This window comes from Mytilus trossulus, chromosome 7 (assembly GCF_036588685.1).
Source record: "Mytilus trossulus isolate FHL-02 chromosome 7, PNRI_Mtr1.1.1.hap1, whole genome shotgun sequence".
NCBI classification, from domain to species: domain Eukaryota; kingdom Metazoa; phylum Mollusca; class Bivalvia; order Mytilida; family Mytilidae; genus Mytilus; species Mytilus trossulus.
In genome coordinates this window covers 28,224,227-28,248,856 of record NC_086379.1, presented here as the reverse complement: position 1 = coordinate 28,248,856, position 24,630 = coordinate 28,224,227, and the positions used below count along the sequence as shown (strand labels likewise).

At 31.0% G+C, this 24,630-nt stretch overlaps 2 protein-coding genes across 2 annotated transcripts; one reads left to right on the top strand and one right to left on the bottom strand.

The window, feature by feature from the left end:
- Positions 1 to 5,178: 5,178 nt before the first annotated feature.
- LOC134726321 (uncharacterized) lies at positions 5,179 to 6,861 on the bottom strand. Its single transcript, XM_063590723.1, has one exon. The coding sequence runs from the start codon at positions 6,859 to 6,861 to the stop codon at positions 5,179 to 5,181; it is 1,683 nt and encodes a 560-aa protein (XP_063446793.1).
- Positions 6,862 to 17,385: 10,524 nt separating this feature from the next.
- LOC134726320 (uncharacterized) lies at positions 17,386 to 20,653 on the top strand. The gene is made up of 4 exons (XM_063590722.1): positions 17,386 to 17,395; positions 17,632 to 17,837; positions 19,863 to 20,004; positions 20,403 to 20,653. The coding sequence occupies exons 1-4, from the start codon at positions 17,386 to 17,388 to the stop codon at positions 20,546 to 20,548; spliced, it is 504 nt and encodes a 167-aa protein (XP_063446792.1). The 3' UTR covers positions 20,549 to 20,653.
- The last annotated feature ends 3,977 nt before the right edge of the window (positions 20,654 to 24,630 follow it).

Genomic DNA, 24,630 nt, shown 5'->3' with positions numbered 1-24,630 from the left:
TGAAATTTTTCTCAGCAAGCTTTTAAGAAAGATTCACTATTTCTTCTGAGTCTCATAACATTCACAACCTTTGGTCTTGGATATAAATCTTTATTTTCGACAATTATAAAAACATCTTGAATTAATGCATACAAAGATATATTTTAAAAGAAAAGTAAAAAAATAAAGAATGTCTTACTAGACAGACTGAAAACCTTTTGTAATTAGTCATTCAATAATACGGCAAAAAGTAAATTAATCTCCCTTTGTCCATCTAATAAGACCGAAATATGTATTTTGCTTGAATTTTGAATAAACAAAATAAAAGCAAACAGTTTTGAAAGCTATCAGGAATAATATAAAATAATATGGATACAATGATTAAAGTTTGAACGATCTAAGTTAGTTTGCATATCACTTTAAAACTCAGGGTAACATATGGATATGCATTATGAAAACAGTATTTTTAAAGAACTATGTCAAACAGGGAAGTTGCTTACTTCAAAAGACAGTTATAAACGAATATCTTAGATAAAAAAAACACAAATAAAAAGTATGTAAAGTTCAGGACCATATATTAAAATTGAAAATGGATATGGGGAATGTATCAAAGAGACAACAACCTGACCATAGAAAGAACAACAAAAGAAGGTCACTAACAGGTCTTCAATGTAACGAGAAATTAATTCCTTAAGATTATAAAATGACGTAGTTCTGTAATGCTTATATTACATTTAAAACCTGAAAAATTGTGTTAGCTATTATTCGAATGTTTCTCTGTCCTATATGTTCTCCCATTTATTTGTATTGAAGCCTGTCATGAAATGTTGTCATTTAAGTGTTATATTTACATTGCCATAAAAGCGGGAGGTTTGGCTAGCCACAAAACCAGGTTCAATCCACCATTTTGTTTCTAAAAATGTCCTGTACATGTCAGGAAAATTGTCATTCTTATATTAAAGTTCGTTTCTGAGTGTGTTATATTTTAATGTTGTGTTTTTGTTATGTCGTAGTTCTCCTCTTATATTTGATGTGTTTTCCTCAGTTTTAGTTTGTAACTTGGATTTGTTATTTATGAATTTCGAAAAGCGATGAACTACTGTTGCCTTTATTTATTCATCATAACCTTTCAGATAATATGGCCGTATTTACAAAAAGTTTACCAAAAAGTTCTAGTTATCACTCTGGTCACCAATTATACCTCTATATATGAAAACGTATTCCTGTACGTACAGATTATAATCACAGTTAATGGTCAAACTCAGTAAACACCATTTGAGTGATATATTTAACATCATTTACCGGCTTGATGCTATCTTTTCATTAAATAATCCCAATTTCTCTTAATACACTGCCTTAATTTACCCAAGGAACCTACTTTAATTACATCAAATATTAACAGTAATAACTGTCATTTCCTATATTTAGTTATTTCTGTTTTACCCAAAAAACTCTACACAAACATTTATCACAAAAGGATTAATATTTCTCCCTGCTATTAATATAAAAAAAGAAGATGTGGTATGATTGCCATTGAAACAACTATCCACAAAGACCAAAAATGACACAGACATTAACAACGATAGGTCACCGTACGACCTTCAACAATGAGCAAAGCCCATACCGCGTAGTAACCTATTAAGGGCTCCAATAAGACAATGTTTAACAATTCAAACGAGAAAACAAACGGCCTTATTAAGTAAAAAAATTAACAAAAAGCAAATATGTAACACACAAAAAAACGACAACCACTGAATATACAGGCTCCTGACTTGGGACAGGCACATTCATAAATAATGTGGCGGGTTCATTTTATTTGTTTGACGGTGATGTTCCCTTTACACTGTTTTACGTTGTTTATATATCTCAACTCGTTTGCTATCCCCGTATCTGCTGTAACGTTTGAGATACTGTGAGCGCAATCTATATATCACTTGCATTTTTTAAAGTCAGGGATTTCGTTACCACAAATTACCTAAATCTTTTGTTAGGTTCTCCCATAGACAAAATATTATGCTTGCAAATATTGCAGTGCCTTGGGAAAATTTATAACAAACGGCACATATAAAGACAACAGACGAATAACGTTCTCCAATAGTCATAAATTGATAAATGATGTTCGCTTGCCATGTTTTGAATTTCTGTCAGATTTCGTAATCCTCTGGTTTTAGCCATTTTAATACCTTTAAAAAATTGCCCACTAACCCAAAATTTTCTTTTAATAAATCTTTTACATGTATAACTATAAGCCATCTGTAAAAGTCTTATAAAATCTATGTTATTTTTTAATAGTTTGAATAATTTAGTTTAATAAGAACTTTAACATGACAATAATAAAGCTATGAAAAAATCAAGAGAGAATATTTCGCAGTCACATTTCTTATGGCTAATATCGCAAAAACAAGAACACGGAAATATATATATTTTTGGCACTTTTCGTTCTTTTACTAATTTCCTTTCAATATATACTAATCTTGTGAAAAGCTTGTTATTTTGAAACTGAGTAGCGAACCTTCTTAAGTGAAAACAAATCCGGTATAAAAACTAAAAGTGAAGGAAAACCGAAACGCTGAACTGCAAAAGACAACAACAAAATAACGCTTAGATTGATATTTGCAATTGATAACTCTACATATAAACATATAAACAGAAGGAAAACAACGTATACCTCCCATGAATTTCTAAGATCATACCAGGACACCACAAACAAAGTATAAACTGTGCGCATCATGAATTGACCATCATCACAAAAGATGCCGTGTTTGTGTGACGGTTATATTAATAAAGGTAAGTTTCATCAAATAAAATTGATTTGTTTTATCTAAAGACACGTACAGGAATATGAAATAATGATAAATTGTAATAGTGTTATTTCTTTTGTATTTTGTAACCATGACGATTTTCCTTCTAAAAATAAAACCTGTGCATATAGGTGCTTTAAACCCAAAATAATATAGATAGCACATACTTATTTTTGGCAGCATTGTTTACAAACGCGGAAAATTATATACGAGCTTGGTTAACTTATCAATCCTATCCGAGATCCTATCAATAAATTTATTCTAAACGGTTACAAATGTAACACTGTAAATAGATCTTTTAATATTGTTTATTGTTATAAATATTTATTTTGTTATCAATTATCTGCATGCATTCTGACTTATTATTATACACATATGCACTTTAACGGTACTTCAATTTTTCAATATCTATATTTTTTCACAAGGTCACAAGTTTCTCTGACTTTGAATGACTTCTTCACAATTTTTTGTGCTCTGATTGATATTTGAGTTTAAGATTCATGATTTTTTTTATAACTTGTTATTGGATTTGTTCTAGTTGTGCCTAGTTAGAAGCCTGTAGTTCAGTAGTTAGTATTGGATAATAATAAACAAGAAGATGTGGCATGATTGCCAATGAGACAACTCTCCACATTATGTATGTATGTGTCTGTCTCAAGTCAGTATGTTATGTGTTACAAATTTGTGTTTTGTTCATTTTTTATATAAATAATGCCGTTAGTTTTCTCGTTTGAATTGTTTAACATTGTCATTTCGGAGCCTTTTATAGCTGACTATGCGCTATTGGCTTTGCTCATTGTTATCTGCCATATTTGTTTTCCCTTGATTGTTTTTTTTTAAATGAGGAGTTATTATTCTCAATTGAATTGTTTCATAATTTCGTGTCGAGGCCTTTTGTAGCCCACTATACGATATGAGTTATTTTCATTGTTGAAGCTCATGGTTGCCTTTAACATGTTTAATTGCTTACATCCACTTCGTTTGTACTTTGATGGATAGTTGCCTCATTGGCAATCATACCAATCACGCCACATCTCCTTATTTAGTCAGATCTGAAACTACTGATAGAATAAAGGTGAAATGAAATAACTGCATTTTTTAAGGAAACGAAAGTGTTAAATATAGTTAAATACTCATAATGGTAAAAAAAATAGTAATTGGTTAATTTTTGTCATATAACACATCAGTCATTGTTTGTATGTTTTCTTCACAAGCTTTTCAGACGTAGTCACTTTATCTTTATTCTTCATGTTCTTAGTGCCATTGCATTTACAACATTAGGTCAAAGCACAGTCCCAATGATATAATAATTTTTTAACGATTAAGCATGACAGACAGTGTATGTCAACTAATTTGTATACCTTTAAGATTATATGTATGACAATACAGACATTTAACTGTGCGTCATTGAGTCAAATTAATGTCGGAATAATACATTTTTTTTCTTTCGGGTGTATTTCCTTTATTTAGATTAACTTTATGTTTCATCATACATTGTTTTGTCCTATCTCACCAAAAATGACCGTTGTTTTGATGGTTCTTGCATTTATGTGTACTTTATTCCTGTCTTGTAACATTATCATTTTAGTGTTATATTCAACATATTCATAATAGTGCGAGATTTGGTTAGCCACGCAACCAGGTTCATCCAACCCTTCTATCTTATATTTTCCTGTACCAAGTCCAGAAAAGGGCAGTTATTATTTCATAGCTCGTTTCTTTGTGTGTTGCATTGTCGTTTGTTTTTGCTGCACTTCAGTGTTTCTGTTGTTTCGTTGTTTTCCTCTTATAGTTGATGTGCTTCCCTAGATTTTATTTTGTAATCCGGATTTGTTTTTTTTCTTAATCTATTTATGATTTTCTAACAGCTGTATACTGCTGTCAGTGTTACATATACAAATATACCTAATTTAAATCACAAGGTATAATATAAGGTATAAAATCTAGAATGGAAATGGGGAATGTGTCAAAGGGGTTATTTTTATTCCTTACTTCCTACTGACTCACTGACTGACAATCACAGCTGGTCAAAAGAGTATTGCAAAAGAAACATTATACTATATACTTTTTATTGAACTATCAACATTTTTTACGACAGCCAAAACTAATTTAGGAACAAGGAAAATGTGCAATAATGAATTGTCGTAATTTGTAACTGATTTTTTATGGACAAGTAAATATAGAGCGCATGTTATTTTATGGAATAAAAGTATAGGTATATATGTAAGCCTAGTAGGTACTAGGAAGTAATATTAAATATAATAGGTTTCAATATTTTGATTAACACAACACCGTTACCAATTTTTGTCCTCACTAGTAAATTTTAATTCTGATCATGCTGATATAGCTTTAGTTTGCGTATAATTTCGTATCTGAATGTAAGTATTTAACAATCTAATCAAAGAGTAGACAATCTTTTTTGGATATCTTCACCTAATCGTTTTCTATCTAATTTCCTACTGTGTGTTCTTGGAAATGACTCGAAAAACATGAATATTTCAGGAATGAACCGATTTGCCAAAAAGCTGTCTCCGTATGTCTCTTTCTGTTTTATCAAAAAGTCCTTCAATTCATCTTCTCTCACGGTTTTGTTCTTTCTAACAACTATCGCAGCACATGCTTTCTGAAATGTTTGTGCGTGACGCATAGGATAGATATACGCATCAGCTACGCATATGTGTTTTTTCAATAGGCCTTCAAGATAAGACGATGACACCAATTCGCCTCCAAGTATCATAATATCTGATTTCCGACCAGAAACAGTAAGACTACCATCCTGCTTTATGAACCCTACATCATCAGCTTTGTACCAACCAGACTGTTCACAGCAAAGGTCATTTTTCTCCCTAGCATTCATATAACCGAGGAAGCGGTGTCTTTGTCTGATATATATTTCCCCTGTATGTCCTAACGGAATTAAACTGCCATTGTCATTAACGACTTTGATTTCTGTGCCATTTGCCGGGTATCCACATGAATAATTGTCATAATCCTCAGTTTTTCTAACCAATAACTGAGAGATCATTCCTATCTCCGTACATCCGTATAGCACGCCAAATTTATTTGCAAATTTTCCAATTACATTTGCGCATTGAGCGTCCACTGGAAGGCCTGCTGTACTAATAACCCTCAAAGGGAAAATGTCCAGATCACGTGTTTCTCTTTTTACCAATTCAGATATAACTGGCGAAATGAAGAAAGCAGATGTACAGTGTTCCTCTTTCAACACACGCAAAGTAAAATCTGTTATTTCAGTCACACATGTCATAGTCATTATGTCTGAAATAGTGACATGTGTAGGCTTCATTGCCAAAAAAACTGATGGATAACTTCCTTGCCAACTAAATGGCATGTTGTTGTAAAACTTCTCCCCTGACTGAATTTCAAGATTTTTTCCCCAGCCATACCCATCATGGATCATTTTTAAATGTGTATGTGGAACTGTTTTCGCCATCCCAGTACTTCCAGAAGTAAGGAAAATGCCACAGATGTCATCAGGGGAAATTTGAGGCAAAGGTAACCGTGACAATGATCCGATGTTGCAGATTTCTTGCGTCGTCATATACTTTTCATCGGTAGAATTCATAAAGAATATATGTCGTAATGTTGGTACTTGAGTGCTAATCGAGGATTCAGTCCTTTTGTTAAAAGTTTCAATAAATTCATTACATACCTCTATGTTTGAAGGCTCCATTACTATTGCAGTACAACTTCCAATTCCGTTTAGGAGACTGACAATTTCTCCAGCACTGAAATTAGCCAATGAGATATGTAAAGGTGTGAGTCCTGCCATTTGTGACCCAAATGTGCAAATAAGCCATTCTGTACTGTTTGCATTACTCATAGCTATTATGCTATTTCTCTTAATTCCAATTTTTGCTAAGCCTTTGGCGAACAATTCAGATCTGGTGTAAAGTTCTGAATACTTTATCGATCTTCTTTGTCCGTCTGTTGACCAGCATATTATTGCATCTCTGTCAGGATGTTCCTCTGCCAATTCCTTCAGTCTATCAGGTATCGATATATATGGTAAATCAAACGTTTCAGGTGTGAAAATATAACTGCTGCTATGTGAAGACATTTTGTTGTGTAGAATAGACTTACAAATATTTCACATTACATGTATAATAAACAAAAGGGTTATTTAAATATATGCACCAAGTCGATTTTGAATTTATTCCAATGCGGTGAGTGGTTTGATATAAATATACCGATATTCAATCATAGTTATAAATATATCGATATCAAGCATAGTTATAAACAGACATGACATTGACTAAATAGAATTGGAACAGACTGAGACTAGGGACGTCATATTGCCGTGTTTGTTGACAGAAGATACAATAGGATCTTTTTCGCCGATGTTTTTCTGTGTTATACATCAGAATTGTGTCTGTCAGTCTGATTGCCATACAATATGCCTATCTTGGAATGTAGAGCAGTGATTCATGTTACCTGTTGTGTCTAAAGTACTGATATCCGATACAAGTATGCGAGTAGGGTACGCATTTCCTGCTAGTGATATTTTCGTCAAAGTTTATAAATCGTATACGTTCAAAGTGCTTTTAAAGGTTTACCTCTACCAAGGAAGCTTAAAGTATTTTTAGACAAGAACGTATAAATACCGATCCTCGCAAAACTGAAGCAGTTTTAAGAGAACAAACTGACGTCCGATTCATATTACAACAATGAACGAAACAAATTAGCCGAAACAACTAAAATACAACTACTGGATTACAATATACTGTCCTTCACACAAGGAAACAAAGAAAGTGGCGGGTTTAATATGTTAAGTAACAATCATTAAAAACTTGCAAAAAAAACAATAAAGTGAAACTTATTATTTTTTTATTATTTTCAAAAAATATAGTTTCTTTTGATTATAAAACCTGACTACACACAACTATTAAATGTATGTGTCATAACAGACAATCTTTTTTTTAATTCAAAGTTCATTAGAAGTTTTGTATTGTAAATAATAATTGAATAATTATATTGTATAACTTTATCATTCATGTTTAATATCTATTATGTACATACATATTGTTTTAGTTGATTATCATCTATCATAAATCTGTACAGATTGGCTTGTGAATACAAAATGTATCTTTTATAAATGTATTGTGTTATCTTTGTACACAAGGGGAGACGTGAATAAATTATTGAATTGAATTGAATTGTAATAGATCAATGCGTTTAAAAGCTTAGTTGTTAAACAAAAGGAAGATTACGTGACAATTAATCATGTCTAGGACTAAAATGAAAACTCTAACAATTGGTGAATGAATAGAATGTCAATATTCGTTTTTTTAGAATGTAACATTTACTATATTACACATTCTCAATAGAGTGAAAAGTTAGGTAAATATAAATAAAAGGGTAGAAAAGCTTTCGTGTATAATTCGCACCGCAGGACTCATCTGCACTTTGAGTGTCCAAATTTTATGTTTAAACCCGATGGCGATTGTATATTAATCAAATTAAGAAAAGACTATTGTCGATTCAGTTTTGAAATTAAAACTTTGAATTTGATAACTGTTTACTGATAAACAAAACGGTTAAAAAAGAGCGACGAAGAGATACCAGAGGGACAGTCAAACTCATAAATCGAAAAAATAAACTGACAACGCAATGGCCAAAACGGTTTAAACTTTGTAGTTCTTCCCCAACCAGACATATAATATAACGGAATTTGATGCGACTGTCATACAAGTGAGACGTTTAGCGCTATAAAACCAGGTTAAATCCGCCATTTTCTACATTTGAAAAAGCCTGTACCAAGTCAGGAATATGACATTCGTTTGATGTGAATTATCATTCGAATATGCCATTTGATTAAGGACTTTCCGTTTCACATTTTCCTCGGAGTTTTGTATTTTTGTGATTATACTTTCTATTTGGGTTTATCGCGTCCCTGAAGGTAATATATTGCATCGATGCCCTTAGATCTTTTATAAAATTTGTGTCTCACTGGTTATCATACCACAAATCTCCTTAGCATAACCATTTAGTGCAACTAATACAATCTGTGATATGAATTATTAAGGTACGTTTTCAACTCTTCAAATTTATACCACTACAATACTAGTAGTATACGTGCAAGATGATCGCTTATGAACAACGCGATGTACAAGTCTAAATATGATGTGGAGAATATCGTGTCTTGTATTTCTTAAATTGCTAGTTCAGGAGAATATATTATTAAAAACCCAATAAGAAAAGTATAAATAGAAAAAATAAATAATCTGGGTTTTTTTTATGTATTTTATGTACTTGTATTTACAAGTGTCTGAAGGGACTCCTACTCATATGAAAATAAGAAGAGGTCGGCAAAAAGAGACACACGATGTGTTCCCACAGGAATGCTGAAATTTGTTAGAAAAGTAGATCTCCAAATGTATTCAAAGATATATTATAAAAAAAATGTAATTATATATATTTTTCATATTTAGCCTGCATTGTTATAGCTGGGTTGTTTTTTTACATTACAACCTATTTCGTCTTTTCTTCGTGACATTTTCCCGTTATTATTACCTTAATTATTTTGTACTTGTTCAAAGGAATACATTCGAAGTGCTTTTTTGGTATATCTTATATTTCATACCTGAATGTTTACGTAAAAAAAAATCATTATTATCTCTGATATATTTGACAGTCTTTTGTGTTGAAAACCTGAAAAGTGTGCTCAGAAATTGAAAATTGTCTTGTTTTACTAATGAAATCATTCGTATATTTGTAGTAAATGAAAAATGATGTGCTTCGAGCAATAACACATAAATGAATACAAATAGAAGAACATAAATGTTGATCTTCAATGACAATTCATATCGGAAATGCTCTTATCAAATGACCAAATCAAAAGATGAAATACATGAAACGAATGGAAAACAATTATCTTATTCCTGACTTGGTACAGACATTTCTTATGTAGAAAACCTGGTTTAATTATAAAGCTCTCACGTGTATAACATTCATACACGAATTTAGTAACTGGATGTGATCACATTAATGTTCTTCAAATTATTGAATATTTCCTTCCATAATCTAAAACTGAAAGCGCATTCTGAAATATTGGAGTTTTATTGCAGATAGACAAGTCATCATAACGACTGAATGTAGATATAGTTTCATAGGAAAAATGCCGAAATTGGCATTGGACGCAAAAATGCGATATACATATACGCAAGATACGCAGAAATTATTTCATTACCTCCCTTTATATTATATTGAAGAACTTAGAATTACTATCCAAAGAGTCAGTAGTTACTTTAAGGTGGTAGACCTTGGTTCAGGGAGATAACTCTTTAAATCAGTAATGTGTGTGTAAAAGTCAAGTTTCATCAACGTATTTTAAGCATTTACCTGAAACAGATTAAAAATAATCTATGTAACATAGAAGCTTAGAATATATTTATGAAAATGGTTGACACAAACGTACTGATGATTTAAAGAGTTATTTTCCTTAACCTAGGTCTACCTCCTTAAACAACTATGTTATTAGTGAAAGGTGGCTATAGTACTTATGTAATTTATTGATCAGCTCATAGCATCACTGTTTTATCTGCTTGTAATTCAAAATAAAAAGAATACAACACCAATGGTTCTAATAGATGTCGTGGATTAGAAGTGATATTTCCCTTTTTCTTAATATCTTTTTGACGAACTTATGTCGAATAAAGTTTTGCTTTCAAATATCTCAGGAATGACTCTGCAAAAAAAAATAAGGTTTACTGAAAATATGTCATTTCGTTGTTTTATGGTTTCGAGGTATGTATACAGTGTACACGTTTTGTTTCTTCGACCACCAAAGATGATGGCGAAATCGGCTTCATTGGCTTGCATCTAAGAACGTTGATCATGTTGATCAATAATAGATTTTCAGGAACGTTTTACTTTCTAGAGATTTTGCAATGGTATTATCGTAGATTTGTAATGCATAGTTTTGAACTAGTCAATATAGAGAGCATGCTAGCAATCAGCACTTGTTCAATTTGTGTAGTGAGTGTTGCCCCTCGTTCTTTTTGCTTTTTCTGAAGCGTCGTTTTTTTTTAAATGTTTTTTCTTAAAACTTTCATTCATAGTTGTATTACACTTTTTTTTTTCCGTATTTCAAAATTCATACCTTTACCTCATAATTGATTCCAATGAACAGAATCCCTTCTATTAGCTTTAAAAAATTAGTGAAAATACCAATTGTGTATGATTAAAGGTTGTCGCATACTGTCAGTATGGTATAGGATATGTAGCACACGGGACAGATATAGCAACATTCGAGCATGGCAGATACCATAACAGATGAACAGATAATACGTATTCTTGCGATGCAGTGGAAATGGAAAATTTCAAGTATGTTACTAATAAATGCAGAATATATTAATTTAAAAGTTTAGAGAAACTTACAATGTGTTTAATCATTTGTTTAGTCGATAAGATGTGATATTGCAATTAATAGAGAGAAAACGGTAAGTGTATCAAAGAGACAACAATCCGACCAAAGAGTACAAAATAGCACAATTTTATCAACGGGTCTTCAACACAGCGAAAAATGCAGCATCTGGAACTAGATACTTACTAAAAACACAATTACCAAAATAAGTATTAACAACACAAAAAATGGAAAACTTTATCATATATGTACAGTTCTTATAAATTACCACTTGTGTCAAAACAGACTATTTCAAAAAGGTTGAAAAGCTGTATTTCTTATCTTAAATATGAAACATTGTTCAGTCTTCAAAAAAAAGTTTCCACTTTTCAGGTAATGGAACAGGGTTGTGAATTCAATGCGAGTCTGGCTGAGTTTTCGTCATACTATTCATATAAATACAGATTTAGTGTTATTTTTACTGTCCAGGGAAATTTATTTCCAGGTCATCACTGCACATGGAAAAACAGAGGTTGTTAAAATATCGAAGACAAGATTTAGATAAAATATCGTTTAACATGTATAACTCTGGATATGAGCTATGTTTAAAAAAGAAATAAAAAAAAGTAATGTGGAATCTAAACCTTAATAATTTTCTTATTTGTAGCTGCATGAGAATACGGACAGGCTTTAATTTTAGGTTGAAGTGTATAAATTTGTAAGTAATCATCAAATAGATCAATTTTAAACACAAACTTATATCATCTGGTATATGATGCCATTTTTTTAAAGCAATTTCCTGAAAATTATTCAGGAATTGACTGTTATTGTGATTTTGTGATATGATATTTAATTAGCTACTGAATAAAACAAAATATCACTAGATATGAGTTGAGGTATGGTCCCTCAGGAAGTTGGTTAAATAATAACTAATATTACAAAACTCTACATGCACGACATGTATGTACGTAGACACTATATAATTTGGTTTGGTTAATATTCATTTAACAAATCAATTATTTGAGTCTAAATTAAGATTGCAACTCTCTCTTGGGTAAAATTTACCTTAAATTTGTTTTGTTTTTTTGTCCGATTATCCTTTTGGGTTTTTATACCCCTTAATGTTCATGTCTTGTAATTGGTTGTTATTTAAATGTTCCTGGCTCATCCGTTATCAAAATTATAGTTTCCGATTGTACATAGACAACAAACTAAAGGAAAAAAAATCTAGATATTGAAACATGATATTACGAAGTACATCTTTCTACAAAAAAAAGCGTATATCGCTTACAGTTTGTATGTCGCTCTTTAGAATCATTTAATACAAAAAAAAACTTTAAAAAACGTTTATTTCGATCGATCACGCACCTTTCTAAAGTTTCCTTATAAGAATCTATTCTGAAATGTACATATCCCTTGACACCATTTATGTGTATGGTCTGGAGAAACCGATGGTAGTCCGTAAGAAGGGACGATAAATGGCTTACCCGTGTTAAGAGACTGCCATATATCTTGCACGTAAAAGACACTATTGTAGATTTCGAAAAAGAGCAGGCTTATACCGATACAAGGCAGAATTCTCACCCGCAAAGTGGAACGAGATAAATATAAGTTGGAAATAATTAAGTTTAATTACTCATTTACTACTTAAAAAAAGTATTGCAACACTTCCATTAAAAACAATGTAAAATGACATAACTGTAGTCTGTGTATAATTTGGGTCTTTCCAAATACCTTTATCCGTTTATTGTTTAAAATTGAACTTACGTTATTAACTTTCAAAATTAAGACTAGATAAGATCTGTACTGCAAACGTTATTCAAGCTTTGTCTTGTCTTCTATTCCGATCATTCCCTAAAATTAATTTTTACAGCAAGTAAAACATATTATACAGAAAATTATGTTAAACCTGGAATTTCAAACAGTTCTGAATGAGTTTAATGCATAAAAAAATCTGTATTTGTTGCAGAACTAATGTTTTGGAAAAATGATTCCGCCAAAAATTTTTTTTTGTGAAAAACGTGAAAACTATTTCCGTGCAGCTTTTAATGACTATTCACATAGCATTTATATTGGATGAAAAGTAAGCTTATACCATGAATTCAATTTTAAAACATAAACGGATTAAAAGTATTTGGTAAAAACTAAATTACACACATTCTTCAATCATGTCATTTTATATTGTTTTCATAGGAATTATTACAATTTTTCTTCCGGGTTTAAATTTTAATGGATGCATCGTCGATAAAGGTAATGACTGTTTGTCACAAATGTCTACATGATTGACAGAGAAGTCGACCAGTTTTAGTGGGAATGTTTTTAGTTTAGTTTTTCACATCTGATTAGATTTATGTCTCATTCATAACATTCTTTTTGTACAACAAAGCACTTATAAAAGTAAGGCACAATCACATGTTTCTGAAAAAGATTTTCAGAAATGACCATCTTGTCTTTTGTGGTCATTTATAAATCCTGTACGGCCTGGAAGAGAAAATTCTTATGTTAAATTGTATATTAACATCATGTTGACTAATTCTTGACCCAGCATTCTTATGATTTGATTCAGATTTGCATTGCCTAATCTTGATGATATGACAACTCAACATGTTTTACTGATTAGAGGTTAATAGATACAGGAAGATAGTTAATAGATAGTTAAGTATGGATTCAGGAAAAATATCTTCAACGAAGAAAAAACGAAAAGGTTAAAGGTACAACAGAATCCTTTTTTAATCTTGATATCTTTTATTGATTGATTGATTGATTGAATGGTGTTTAATGCCACTTTCAGTACTATTTGCTATTCATGACGATCAGTTAAAAATTTGGGGAGGAAGCCGGATTGCTCGTAGAGATTTATCGACCTTCTGCAGAAAATGTGACAATCCTGGTCAATATATATCGAGTGCATCGGTCACGTACCGGTTTCGAGCTCATAACCTCGGGCTAATTGAACTACTGAGAACACTTGACCAAAGAGCCCCCTGATTTCTGTTAATTTAAAGGAATTTACTTGTTATTTACGATTAGATTGATGGAGACAAAATGATGTTCACAGTTTAACTACAGTCAATCATGGACGACACTACACCAAATCGGATTTGGTTGAAATATTAAACATAGCTTATCATTGTCGAAACGTCTACTAATTTCATGAACATATAAGGAAATATGTTCAAAATGGTAGGGAAAAGAAATATTTAACTTGATTACTAAACTGTTATAAAATAACATTCAATGTCCTCTCAAAGCTACTTTAATTTCATTAGACTGATTATATTTTTAGACATGACTTATATTAAAAGTGTTTAAAAGTTCACAAACATATATAAAGACATGATTTTTTTTCCATTTCATCTGTTAAGTACAAGTTTTTGAACTTCACCCAGCTAGAATTTGAAACGATACCATGTAGGGTTGATTTTGTGCATTTCCTTGTAGATGATAAGAACCCCCCTGCAGACAGCACAAAGTTCTATTCATATTTGTTGTTCCATTTCCTTGTAGGAGATAAGTAAACCATATAAATGCATACATGGGGCATCTAAGAATATACATACTGATCTGAAACTACTTTGAGAATAATTGAGGTAGGAATAATATACATAACGTTTAAAAGAAAGGACAATGTTAAACATACGTATATCTATTTAATTTGATAATTTTGAAATAAAATATTTTGTTTATGTTTGTCATATAATATATGTGTAGTTTTTACCAACAAACGGTATATTTTAAGTGTAAGTTTCATAACAAACACATCAGTTGGTTAAATAACAGTCTTGATGAGATTTTTATTATTTCTTTTTTTTTTCAATTTAACATGTCACCGTGCAATATTTATCAAGCAGGTAGGATCATAGCAAACCAAAGTTAAACAAAAAGAAAAATCTTTCTCTTCAGGCAAAGGGTCTCCACTTTTTTCACTTTTGGTTACTTACGACATGAAGATTAGTTCAAACTATTGCTATCAAAAATAAACAAATGATTAACTAAATGACCAAACAAGAAACATTTGAACAATTTATATAATTGGTTATATCTACAAAAACAATGTGAACTTCTATTTATTGATTTGTAATATGTTAAAGTATAGGTTTTTTTTTTAAATATCTTAAGTAAGAGTAATGTAAAGATCATATGTTGCAAAACTATTTTTTTTCTCAATATAGATATGATTTATCATAGGAAATACACAAAACTTTATCTTTGTACAAATTTGACATACCTGCTCTTATTTTTTTTTACTTAAATATAATTAGTTTAAGTATATTATCACGGAAACATATGATGTTTTCATATTGAAATGCAAGTAATAATCATATCAAATGGATAAGTTTAATAAATAATCATTTTTCAAGGTAAATAGACAAAGTTGAGCAATGTATACATATATTTTATCGGATGTCTTTTGACAAACTTAAAACAGAACCTTGATTTCTTTACTTATGACTCCACGCCCAGATAAAGCAAACGGTAATATAGGTTACATTTTCCAAAAGCTTGAAACATCACATATTTCGTACCGGACTTCCATATTCTATCAAATGTTAAGCTTATCTGTAACGAATAAATTATGCTGTTCAAATTTAAAGTATGATTTTTACATTCCAGATTCTTGAACTTTCATTTGAGTACAATTAAATGTCTATATTATTGTATTATTGATCATGTTCCTAGTTATAACAACAGTTTTCCTAAAAAATACTTTTCATTCATTACCAAAGGAAAAACAACCACCATTAAGGACATCATATCTATAAGGGCTTACTTAATTCAGATTAAATTAAGGTAGATTCATGGTATACCGCCATCTTGGATTGTACAATCACAGTACAAAATCGGTCTAGTTATTTTCCCAAAGAAGCAAATTTGGAAACATATTTGCAATTTAATGGTTAGACTGTTTATTAATGTAAAGAAAACTTGTTGATTTATTGTATTATTCAAAAATATTTTAACAAATATATACCTTTGTGGTTTTTAAAATCATTTTTTTCTAATAAGCCATTTAAGAGGAGATAACTCTTTTAGTACAAAATTTGTACTAGGCTAATAGGGATTTTTTTTATTTTTACTTGTGGCAAGAAAACAAATTCGGTGACACCATGTTTTCTTTTTATTTTCTTAAAACATATTATGAAACCTATCTTTTCAGATTTTATTTCAAAATTCTATCTCACAGAATTTTTTTTAAGCACTCTTATGTGTTTTTTCATGAACAAACTAACCAAAATTAGGTAATTTTCAATGACACATAGCGTGATAAATAGCACGGTGACCCATACTTTTTATTATATTTTTTAAAAAAGCATAGTTAAATCTTCATTTTGGCAAATTTAAAGAAAATTCTGTCTCAAAAAACATTTACTTATGATCTACCTTAATACAATACTTTTTCACTGCATGCACATTGAGTTTTTGAAGCCTAAATCAGTATAGGAAATTCACTATTTTGTCATAACCAGATCTCTCACCGGACCCCACCTGCCTGATATAAATTACACTGTTCCTAAAGGCCATGTTTGTCGACTCATTGATTAGACCTATATAACTATCTGTGTGTCAAAAGTGACGTTTAACTATGTGTCACCAAATCACACAATGTCGGCATTATTCACTATTTGATTTTTCATTCAAATCCAACAATTATGACCGTTGCCTTGACTTTTCAAGGTTCGTTCGTTTTTTAGAACATAAAAACTGTAATTACCTAATACTATTATGTAAAAATGACAATTTATGTATTTTCATCTAAAAGGATTTATAGATTGCTTTTTACAACTCTTTGTATCTTTTTTCTTATTAAGAATTATCAAATGTGTGATTGTATTCTTTCTTTCTATTTCATAAATTCTTAAGATCCAATATGCAGTATTGGGGAGTCATATTCTGTGGTGTTGGTAACTTTACACTGTTAATAAATCATTTACACGATCGGTATATGTTTGCACTAATCAAACGCAATTTTGCGCCTGTTCCAAGTCAGGAGCCTCTGGCCTTTGTTAGTCTTGTATGATTTTTAAATTTAATTTCTTGTGTATAATTCGGAGTTTAGTATACTAATATGACGTCCATTATCACTGAACTAGTATACATATTTATTTAGGGGCCAGCTGAAGGAAGTCTCCGGGGGCGGGAGTTTCTCACTACATTGAAGACCCAGTGGTGGCCTTCGGCTGTTTTCTGCTCTACGGTCGGATTGATGTCGCTTTGACACATTCTCAATTTCCTTCCACAATGTCATGTTGTATACTATTGGTAAATTTACATAGAATAAGGCATAATGCTTGTCAGTTTGCATAAGCCAGATGTGGTCTATTCTATTCTGAGATTGCATCGTATTTGTGTTCCTTTTTAAAGATACACGAACGATCAAATCCTTTTGTTTTTATCTGTGTCTTATACATGAAGAAATAGAACAAATATAAAATTTATTCGTGAATTGAATGATAAATTTAAACACAACTTAATGATATTTTGCAGTCCTTTTTACAATACAAACTTACGCAAAAGTACCGGTTATCTGCGACGAAAAAACGTATGAGCAATGGAGATTTGATCTTCATCACAGATTTGATGAAGTATCTCAGTACGACTGTCCTTCGTCGTCTTGTGGTGGCCAGTGTGTTGCACTTGTGAAATGTGGTTGTGGAGCTCCGTATACGGGATTGTGGTCTCCTGGTTATAACGTAAGTATTATGTTTTAATTGTCATTAAATGTAACAGAACAAAAATATCACCTTACATATTTATTGCAATTTAGTTGTGATGATTCTATAAACATTTGATATTTTCTATTAGATTAATTTTAAATTTCAAAAAGATTTTAAATATATTTTGAAATTTCCAGGTCACTCTAATATCTCAATTGCTTTTAAATCCATAAAAGTGTGATATTTGCACTGCTTGAGACCTTTGATTTGAATTGCCACAAACATTCTTTCTTACATTTTTCACTCTTCACACGTGATCCTATCCACCTTATGTTTCGAGATCGGAAGTATAATATTTGTAATGAAGACTTAATGACATTGCGTTTGAATGCTTTTCAACTGAATGGTAGTGAGTGCTCTTCAGCTTCGAACTTTATTTGGCTTTTTACAATTTTTCTTATTCGAGCGTCACTGGTGAGACTTTTGTAGACGAAACGCGTGTTTGGCGTAATTATAAAAATGTAATACTGTTATCTATGATGAGTTAATTTACAACCACTGGGTCGATGCCACTGCTGGTGGAGTTCTAATTCCTCGAGGGTATCACCAGCCTAGTAGTCATCACTTCTGTGTTGACTTGAGTTGTTATTGCTATGTTCATAATTATGAATTAACTGTTTACAAAAACGAAATTGTTTCAAGGGGATATAACTCTTACAGGGCCGGGATGATAAAATCCTACGCATCTGTACTATAAGCTTTTAAAAGTAATGTACCATACTCCATACTGGTTTTTTATTGGAACTAAGCATCTCAAACGATTCTTTAAATTTCGGTGAAATTTCTTTAAATCTTTTTAAAGTTTGATAATAATGGAAATCCTATAATTAAATTGAATTACAGATACAGTCGGACCTTATTTTAAAAAAAATGACGTTTAAAAAGTAGCATTTCATGTCTCTTGATTTGAGTTTCACTGATGTGTCCTATATTGATAAAACACGCGTCGGGCATACAAAATTGTATGCATAGTATCATTGATGAGTTAATTTTACATTATACACTTATCTGGATCGAAAGTCTATTGCAAAAGAGATAACCCTATAAAAGGTTGGTTTTAAACGATATAAAAATGTTTTATAATACATAATTAAAATACTTTGGGCAAGACGTCATGCATGTTTGCAGTTTATTTATAGTAGATTTTTCAGTGAATGTAAACTATCAAGAGATTGTCCGATGATAGATTGTAATATTTGTTTAGTGAAAAGTTTTGAACTGGGAAATATAGAGCACATGCTAAGGATAACATATTGATAAATTGTGTTGAAAAATCATTTCATCAGTGCAACAAGTGTGTTACAATATGTTCCACTCAAGACAGTTAAATTTCAATATTTAAAGCGCGAGGCTAGCCGAGTTTTTAAAATAATCAAAATTTAACTGTTGAGAGTGGAGGAATATGGTAATACAGGAGTTATAGTGGTAGAGTCTTTTTCTCTTATGATTTTTATCCTTCCTTTCTAAAGGTTTGTAGAAAGTTCTGCTCTTTCTATACGATGTCATCAGGCATGCTCGCCTTTTTTTATGACGTCACAATAGGAAATTCAGAAGAAACCAAGAAAGTCTGACGTCAGTATTAAATTTCGACTAACCATTTGCCGAGAACAGATTTGTCACTAGTGAAGAGAAAATATTTTCTCACACCGAACAAGAAATGTGAAAAAGCACAAAGAAATTGAGAAAAAAAACAGGTTTAATAACTATTTCTTATTGAATATACTTTTTTAAATCGAGTTTTGTTTTTGTTTGTTTGGTTGGTGTAGCTTCATCATTATTGTGTTTGTTGTTTTCTTCATTTTTTTATTTTTTTCATCTCTTTTTATTGAGGCCATGGTATTGTTTTGATTTAATACTCAATCAAAGTTTTGTATACACTTTGTTATTTTCAAATTAAAAGGAAAACAGTATTTTCAACTTTTACTTTGACCATGAAATCGATTTCGATAAATAAATCCTTAAATTACCTTGAGTAACAATACTAGTTTTATTTGATAAAAGGTGGCCGCATACTGTCAACATGGTACAGGACATGTGGCAGCGGGGACAGCTATAGCAACATTTGAGCATGGAACATACAATAACAGGTGGACAGATCATACTGCGGTATTCTTGCGATGCAGTGGAAATGGAAAATTTCAAGAATGCTATACTTGCAGCATTATTTTTTTTCAAATAAAAACAAATAGTTGCAATAGTAAAGAAATAAAATGACATCCCGTTAATTTAATATTTCTATATGTATCCACGTTGAAAATTTCTAGTATGTTAGTTATAAATGCAACATATGTATTAATTTCAAAACATTTAAAAAAAAATTAAATTATATGTCATCATTCGTATAGTACAAGATATCATATTTTGATAGCTAAATACTAAATATATAAAAACTCAAATAAGTATTTTAACGACGCAACAAAAGAAAAACAAATCAACTTTTTTGTCAATAACCACTTGTTACATCAACAGATAAAAGTGCCTCATAAAAGCCGTCTAAATCCATTCATGAAATAAAATTATACATCGGTTTCCATTTTCAGGTTATGGAACAGGCTTGTGAATTCAGTTGCAGGCTGGCTGAGTATTCGTCATACAGCTCATATTACCACCGGTTTAGCGTCATCCTTACAGACCGGGGAAATTTGAATCCAGGTCACCACTGCTCATGGAAATACAGTGGTTGTTAAACATTTCAAAGACAATGTGCATTTTTGTTTGACATTCATAATTTTGGAAATGATATATTGATATACATAAAAATCAAATATATATATATTCTGAATCTAAACATAGCTATCTGAAGTCCTCATTTGTAGCGTTGATAACATAATGTTCTTGGATGACAAATTTAATTACCTTGAAGTGTATAAGGCATGTAATTCTTTTCATAAATGGGAAACAGAACGTCTCATTGCATCAGTATGTCATCTTTGTTCTGATACTAAAGTTATTGAAATAAGGAGAACATACTATAAAGGGACAATACAAACACAACACAATGAAAAGTAGTTCGACAAAACAAACTCTTACAATAAACTTCACAGACAAACTAAAAATTGAATAACACATACCCCATCTTTTGGGGGTTAAATTGGGTGCGGTTCGTTTTCCAGTAAAAGCATCCGCCGAGTTGCTCTATATATAGTCAAAGTGTCACGACAAATTGTTTCTAAAGAATGTGATAGAGATTGTGGCTGAGGAACCCGTGCTGACACCACCGATAAGCGAACACCACGTTTAAGTGCTGCTGCAATGCTGTTGTGTAAAATTTGGAGAGCCTTTTCAATGAGATCAGAGGTAAGATTATTGCATATTCAACATATATAAAGAGATAAAGGGTAAAACAAAAACAAAATTTTCAAGAGAAATACAAAAACTAGAACCAAATTCAAAAAACTTAGGACAATGATCATGTTATAGAGATGAATCAATGTTTGAACTTAGAATTTTGAGGCAAAAAAAGGTTCAAGTTTCGATTTGTTCGGTGAACATAGTGGATTGAAGAAGGAGATACCAAGTAACTATTCGTGTAATATAGTTACCCACAGGTTTGAAAATAAAACTATGAAAAAGTTATTTTAGATGATAACACTGTAACAGTAGTCATAAATCAAAAAGAAATATTGTAGCAAACAAAAATATTTTATGAGAAATCAATTTATGAAGGAAAATATAATTTCACTCAGCTAAATTAAAAGGTAATGAAAAAGAATCATTACATGACATTTACTGAACTTACATTAGCATTGAAAAGGGTGAAAACTCATAAAAGTCCTGGTTCAAATGGCTTCACTGCAGAATTTTACAAAGTGTTTTGGAAAGACATCGGAAATTTGTCTTCTGATCAATAAATGATGCGTACCTCATAGAAGAAATGTCTGTCATACAGAGCAGGGAATTATCACATGTAAACCGAGTGCAGGTTTATCAAAGCAGTTTAGTTTTAGAAAATGACGTCCCATTATGCTTTTGAATTCAACATATAAATTAGCTTTTCGTTGTATACCAGAGAGTCAGTACATAAAAAAACTAATTAATTATGACAGGATAGTCTTTATCTCAAGATGAGCTGCATCATTATGTATTTTACGTTTCACAGAGGTAAAATTACATTACTGGCATAATTATTACTCCTTGCTTATTTTGGAAAGCATTCGACTTTATCTCAAAGTCATTCTATTTGAAGCAGTTGAGTATCTTAATCAAGGATAATATCATGATATGAGAAAAACACATTTAAGATAATATTAATTTCATTAGCAGTCACTCAAAAGTGTTGTCTGTCAGACTTTTTTTCGTGTAGAAAGATGCTCTAGAAAAATTACCCCATTGTCCTTTAGTCACATTACAATGTCTCGCTATGTAAAGAAATATTTGACATTCTATTTAGAAATAATAATGAGATAAAGAGTATAAGAATAGTAGATAGATGGTTTATATTGTATCAATAAGCAGATGACACATCACGTTAATAAGATGGATCGCCTTCCTCTTTAAATGCATCCCTCCAAATATTACAATTCTATGCCGAGATAGCAAGACGTGATATAAACTTATATAAAACCAATGGGATATAAATCGGAAGTAAAAAAAACATAGTCAAGGTAATATATCTGTAAGTGTAAAGTGGGTAATGAAATGGTGGTTCCAGTACTTTCAAATTATTGGGTTATACCTTTTTTTTTGTACGAAGTAGAATGGTAAACCTAAAATATGCTTTTTAAATTCTAGAATTGAGAAATATAACTTAAAAATGTTCAAATCAGTCACTTATCCAATTTGGTATGATTAATAATATAAAGAAAGTCATTAATTATATTAAAGTCATAAGAAACGAGTGACCGGTGAATAATAATGGTCTTCCAATTCTTGAACCAATGCATACAAACATCAAAAACTTAGTCTTTTGTGCACGAATTTATCATTTTTTCGTGTATAATTCGTAAATCCTCATTTTTTTTTTCAATCGCTCATTGTTGTTGTGAAAATATGGCAGGCAATTGAAGTTCGTGTTTTGAAGCCGATGTTTAACGGTTGTCACCTGTTTGTCAACAATCGACAAAAAATCTACAAAAAAGCACGGAGCATGTGTTCAACATGTAAATTCAAATAATAGGACAGCCATGCGTATTGTGATCACCGGATTTTTACGAGATAGGTCACACTGAGGTCACTTTGCATACGGAAAATATGTCGGGGAAATTGCTTCCTTCATTTGCTTCCTGGATCATGTGGAAGGAAGCAATTAAAATAAAGTAAACTTCTTTTAATATGAATATATTAATATATTTTTTGGAAGGAAGCAATTAAAATAAAGTAAACTTCTTCTAAATATGAATATATTATATTAAAGAATTTTCTTCAGAAAAAAGTATATGTACATAAGTTTTATAATGAAAACTATCCATTAAGTTATAAAAAAACATATGCATTATTTTTTTTGATTTGAGGTTTCTTATGACTTTAACATTGAATCACATGTTCCTTTCCATCCAAAGTCCAAGTAACAACGCACTACGTCAACCTAATAGTAAAATAAGAACATTCGTTATTAAAAGTTATACTTACAGGGTAACTCATGATATTTTAAACTAATTCTACTACAGATGGGGTTAAAAATGATGATTTTTTGTAATTGGAACTCAAGTGCTAAAACTGACTTTGGGTAAAAGATGATGGAGTTTAAATTCAAAGTTGAAAAATTATTAATTCTATATTAAATATAAAATTTTAAAAGTTGAGGATTTTTTTTTTTTTGAAAGAGGTTTCGATGCTTATTATATTTATCAAAGTTGTACATATATCGATACAGTTTGTTTTGTTTGGTAAGGAACATGTGTTTATGATATTTATAGAAAGGTCTGTTTGATTGGATACATAAAGTATGCGGAAAATTTTTTATGCACGGGTGGTTTGATAGTAGTTAAAGTCATTCGAGTCATTGCAGTCAAGTGCTCTAGATGCTTTTTTCCAAATAAATAATTTTGAAAATTATTTATTTACAGGTTGATAGTCCAAGAAGAGTCGGAAATATTGATGTTGCAGTGCTAGTTAGAGAAAGACAATTTTCATAATTTTCATTGATATAAAATGAATTACGTGTACTTATTACCTGAATAAAATGCACTTGACTTTTGCAAGTGGCTACTCCCATGTGAGAGTTTTGTATTATATTGATAAATGTGTTATGTTCTGTTGAGGTTACGAATTAGAACATAATTATGGTTTTCTCCGGTCACTTCAGCTTCTTCCACCAACAAAATACGAACAGCCACAACACTGCCGAAGGTGGTGGTAAACATAAAAAAATCATATGACCATGCAGACAATCGAGTAATGCGTATTATTTATTTTGTATGAAATGAATGTCTGTGACCTATATTAATTTTTTGGCCTGCAGATATCGCATCCCACGTTTCCGTAAATTTTACTATTCGTTCATTTCAAGCTTCGTCTATAGGTAGATGATAGACCATTTTGTGGAACTTCAAAAATATTTAGTGATAATTGATAAAATTACGAATTGTTAGTCTCTTAAACACCTTATGCAAAATCGGAAGATCGTACATTAGCAAGAGTTCAATCACAATTTGGTATATTTGCACTCTAACTAGAACTGGAGCAGATATTGTGTCAGGTATGAATTGATTGTCCATTTCCTTGTAGAAGATAATAAAAGCCCAATTAGAGTCATGTATTCCTAATATTATTATGTTCAACTTCCTTGTATAAGATAAGAAAATCTTATAAATACTTAAATGATACATCT

Coding starts and splice junctions, on each gene's coding strand:
- LOC134726320 (XM_063590722.1), top strand. Junction 17,838..19,862: donor TGTGGTCTCCTGGTTATAAC/GTAAGTATTATG, acceptor ATTTGATAAAAG/GTGGCCGCATACTGTCAACA. Junction 20,005..20,402: donor TGGAAATGGAAAATTTCAAG/AATGCTATACTT, acceptor TCCATTTTCAGG/TTATGGAACAGGCTTGTGAA.
- LOC134726321 (XM_063590723.1), bottom strand. CDS start 6,861: ATGTCTTCACATAGCAGCAGTTATATTTTCACACCTGAAACGTTTGAT.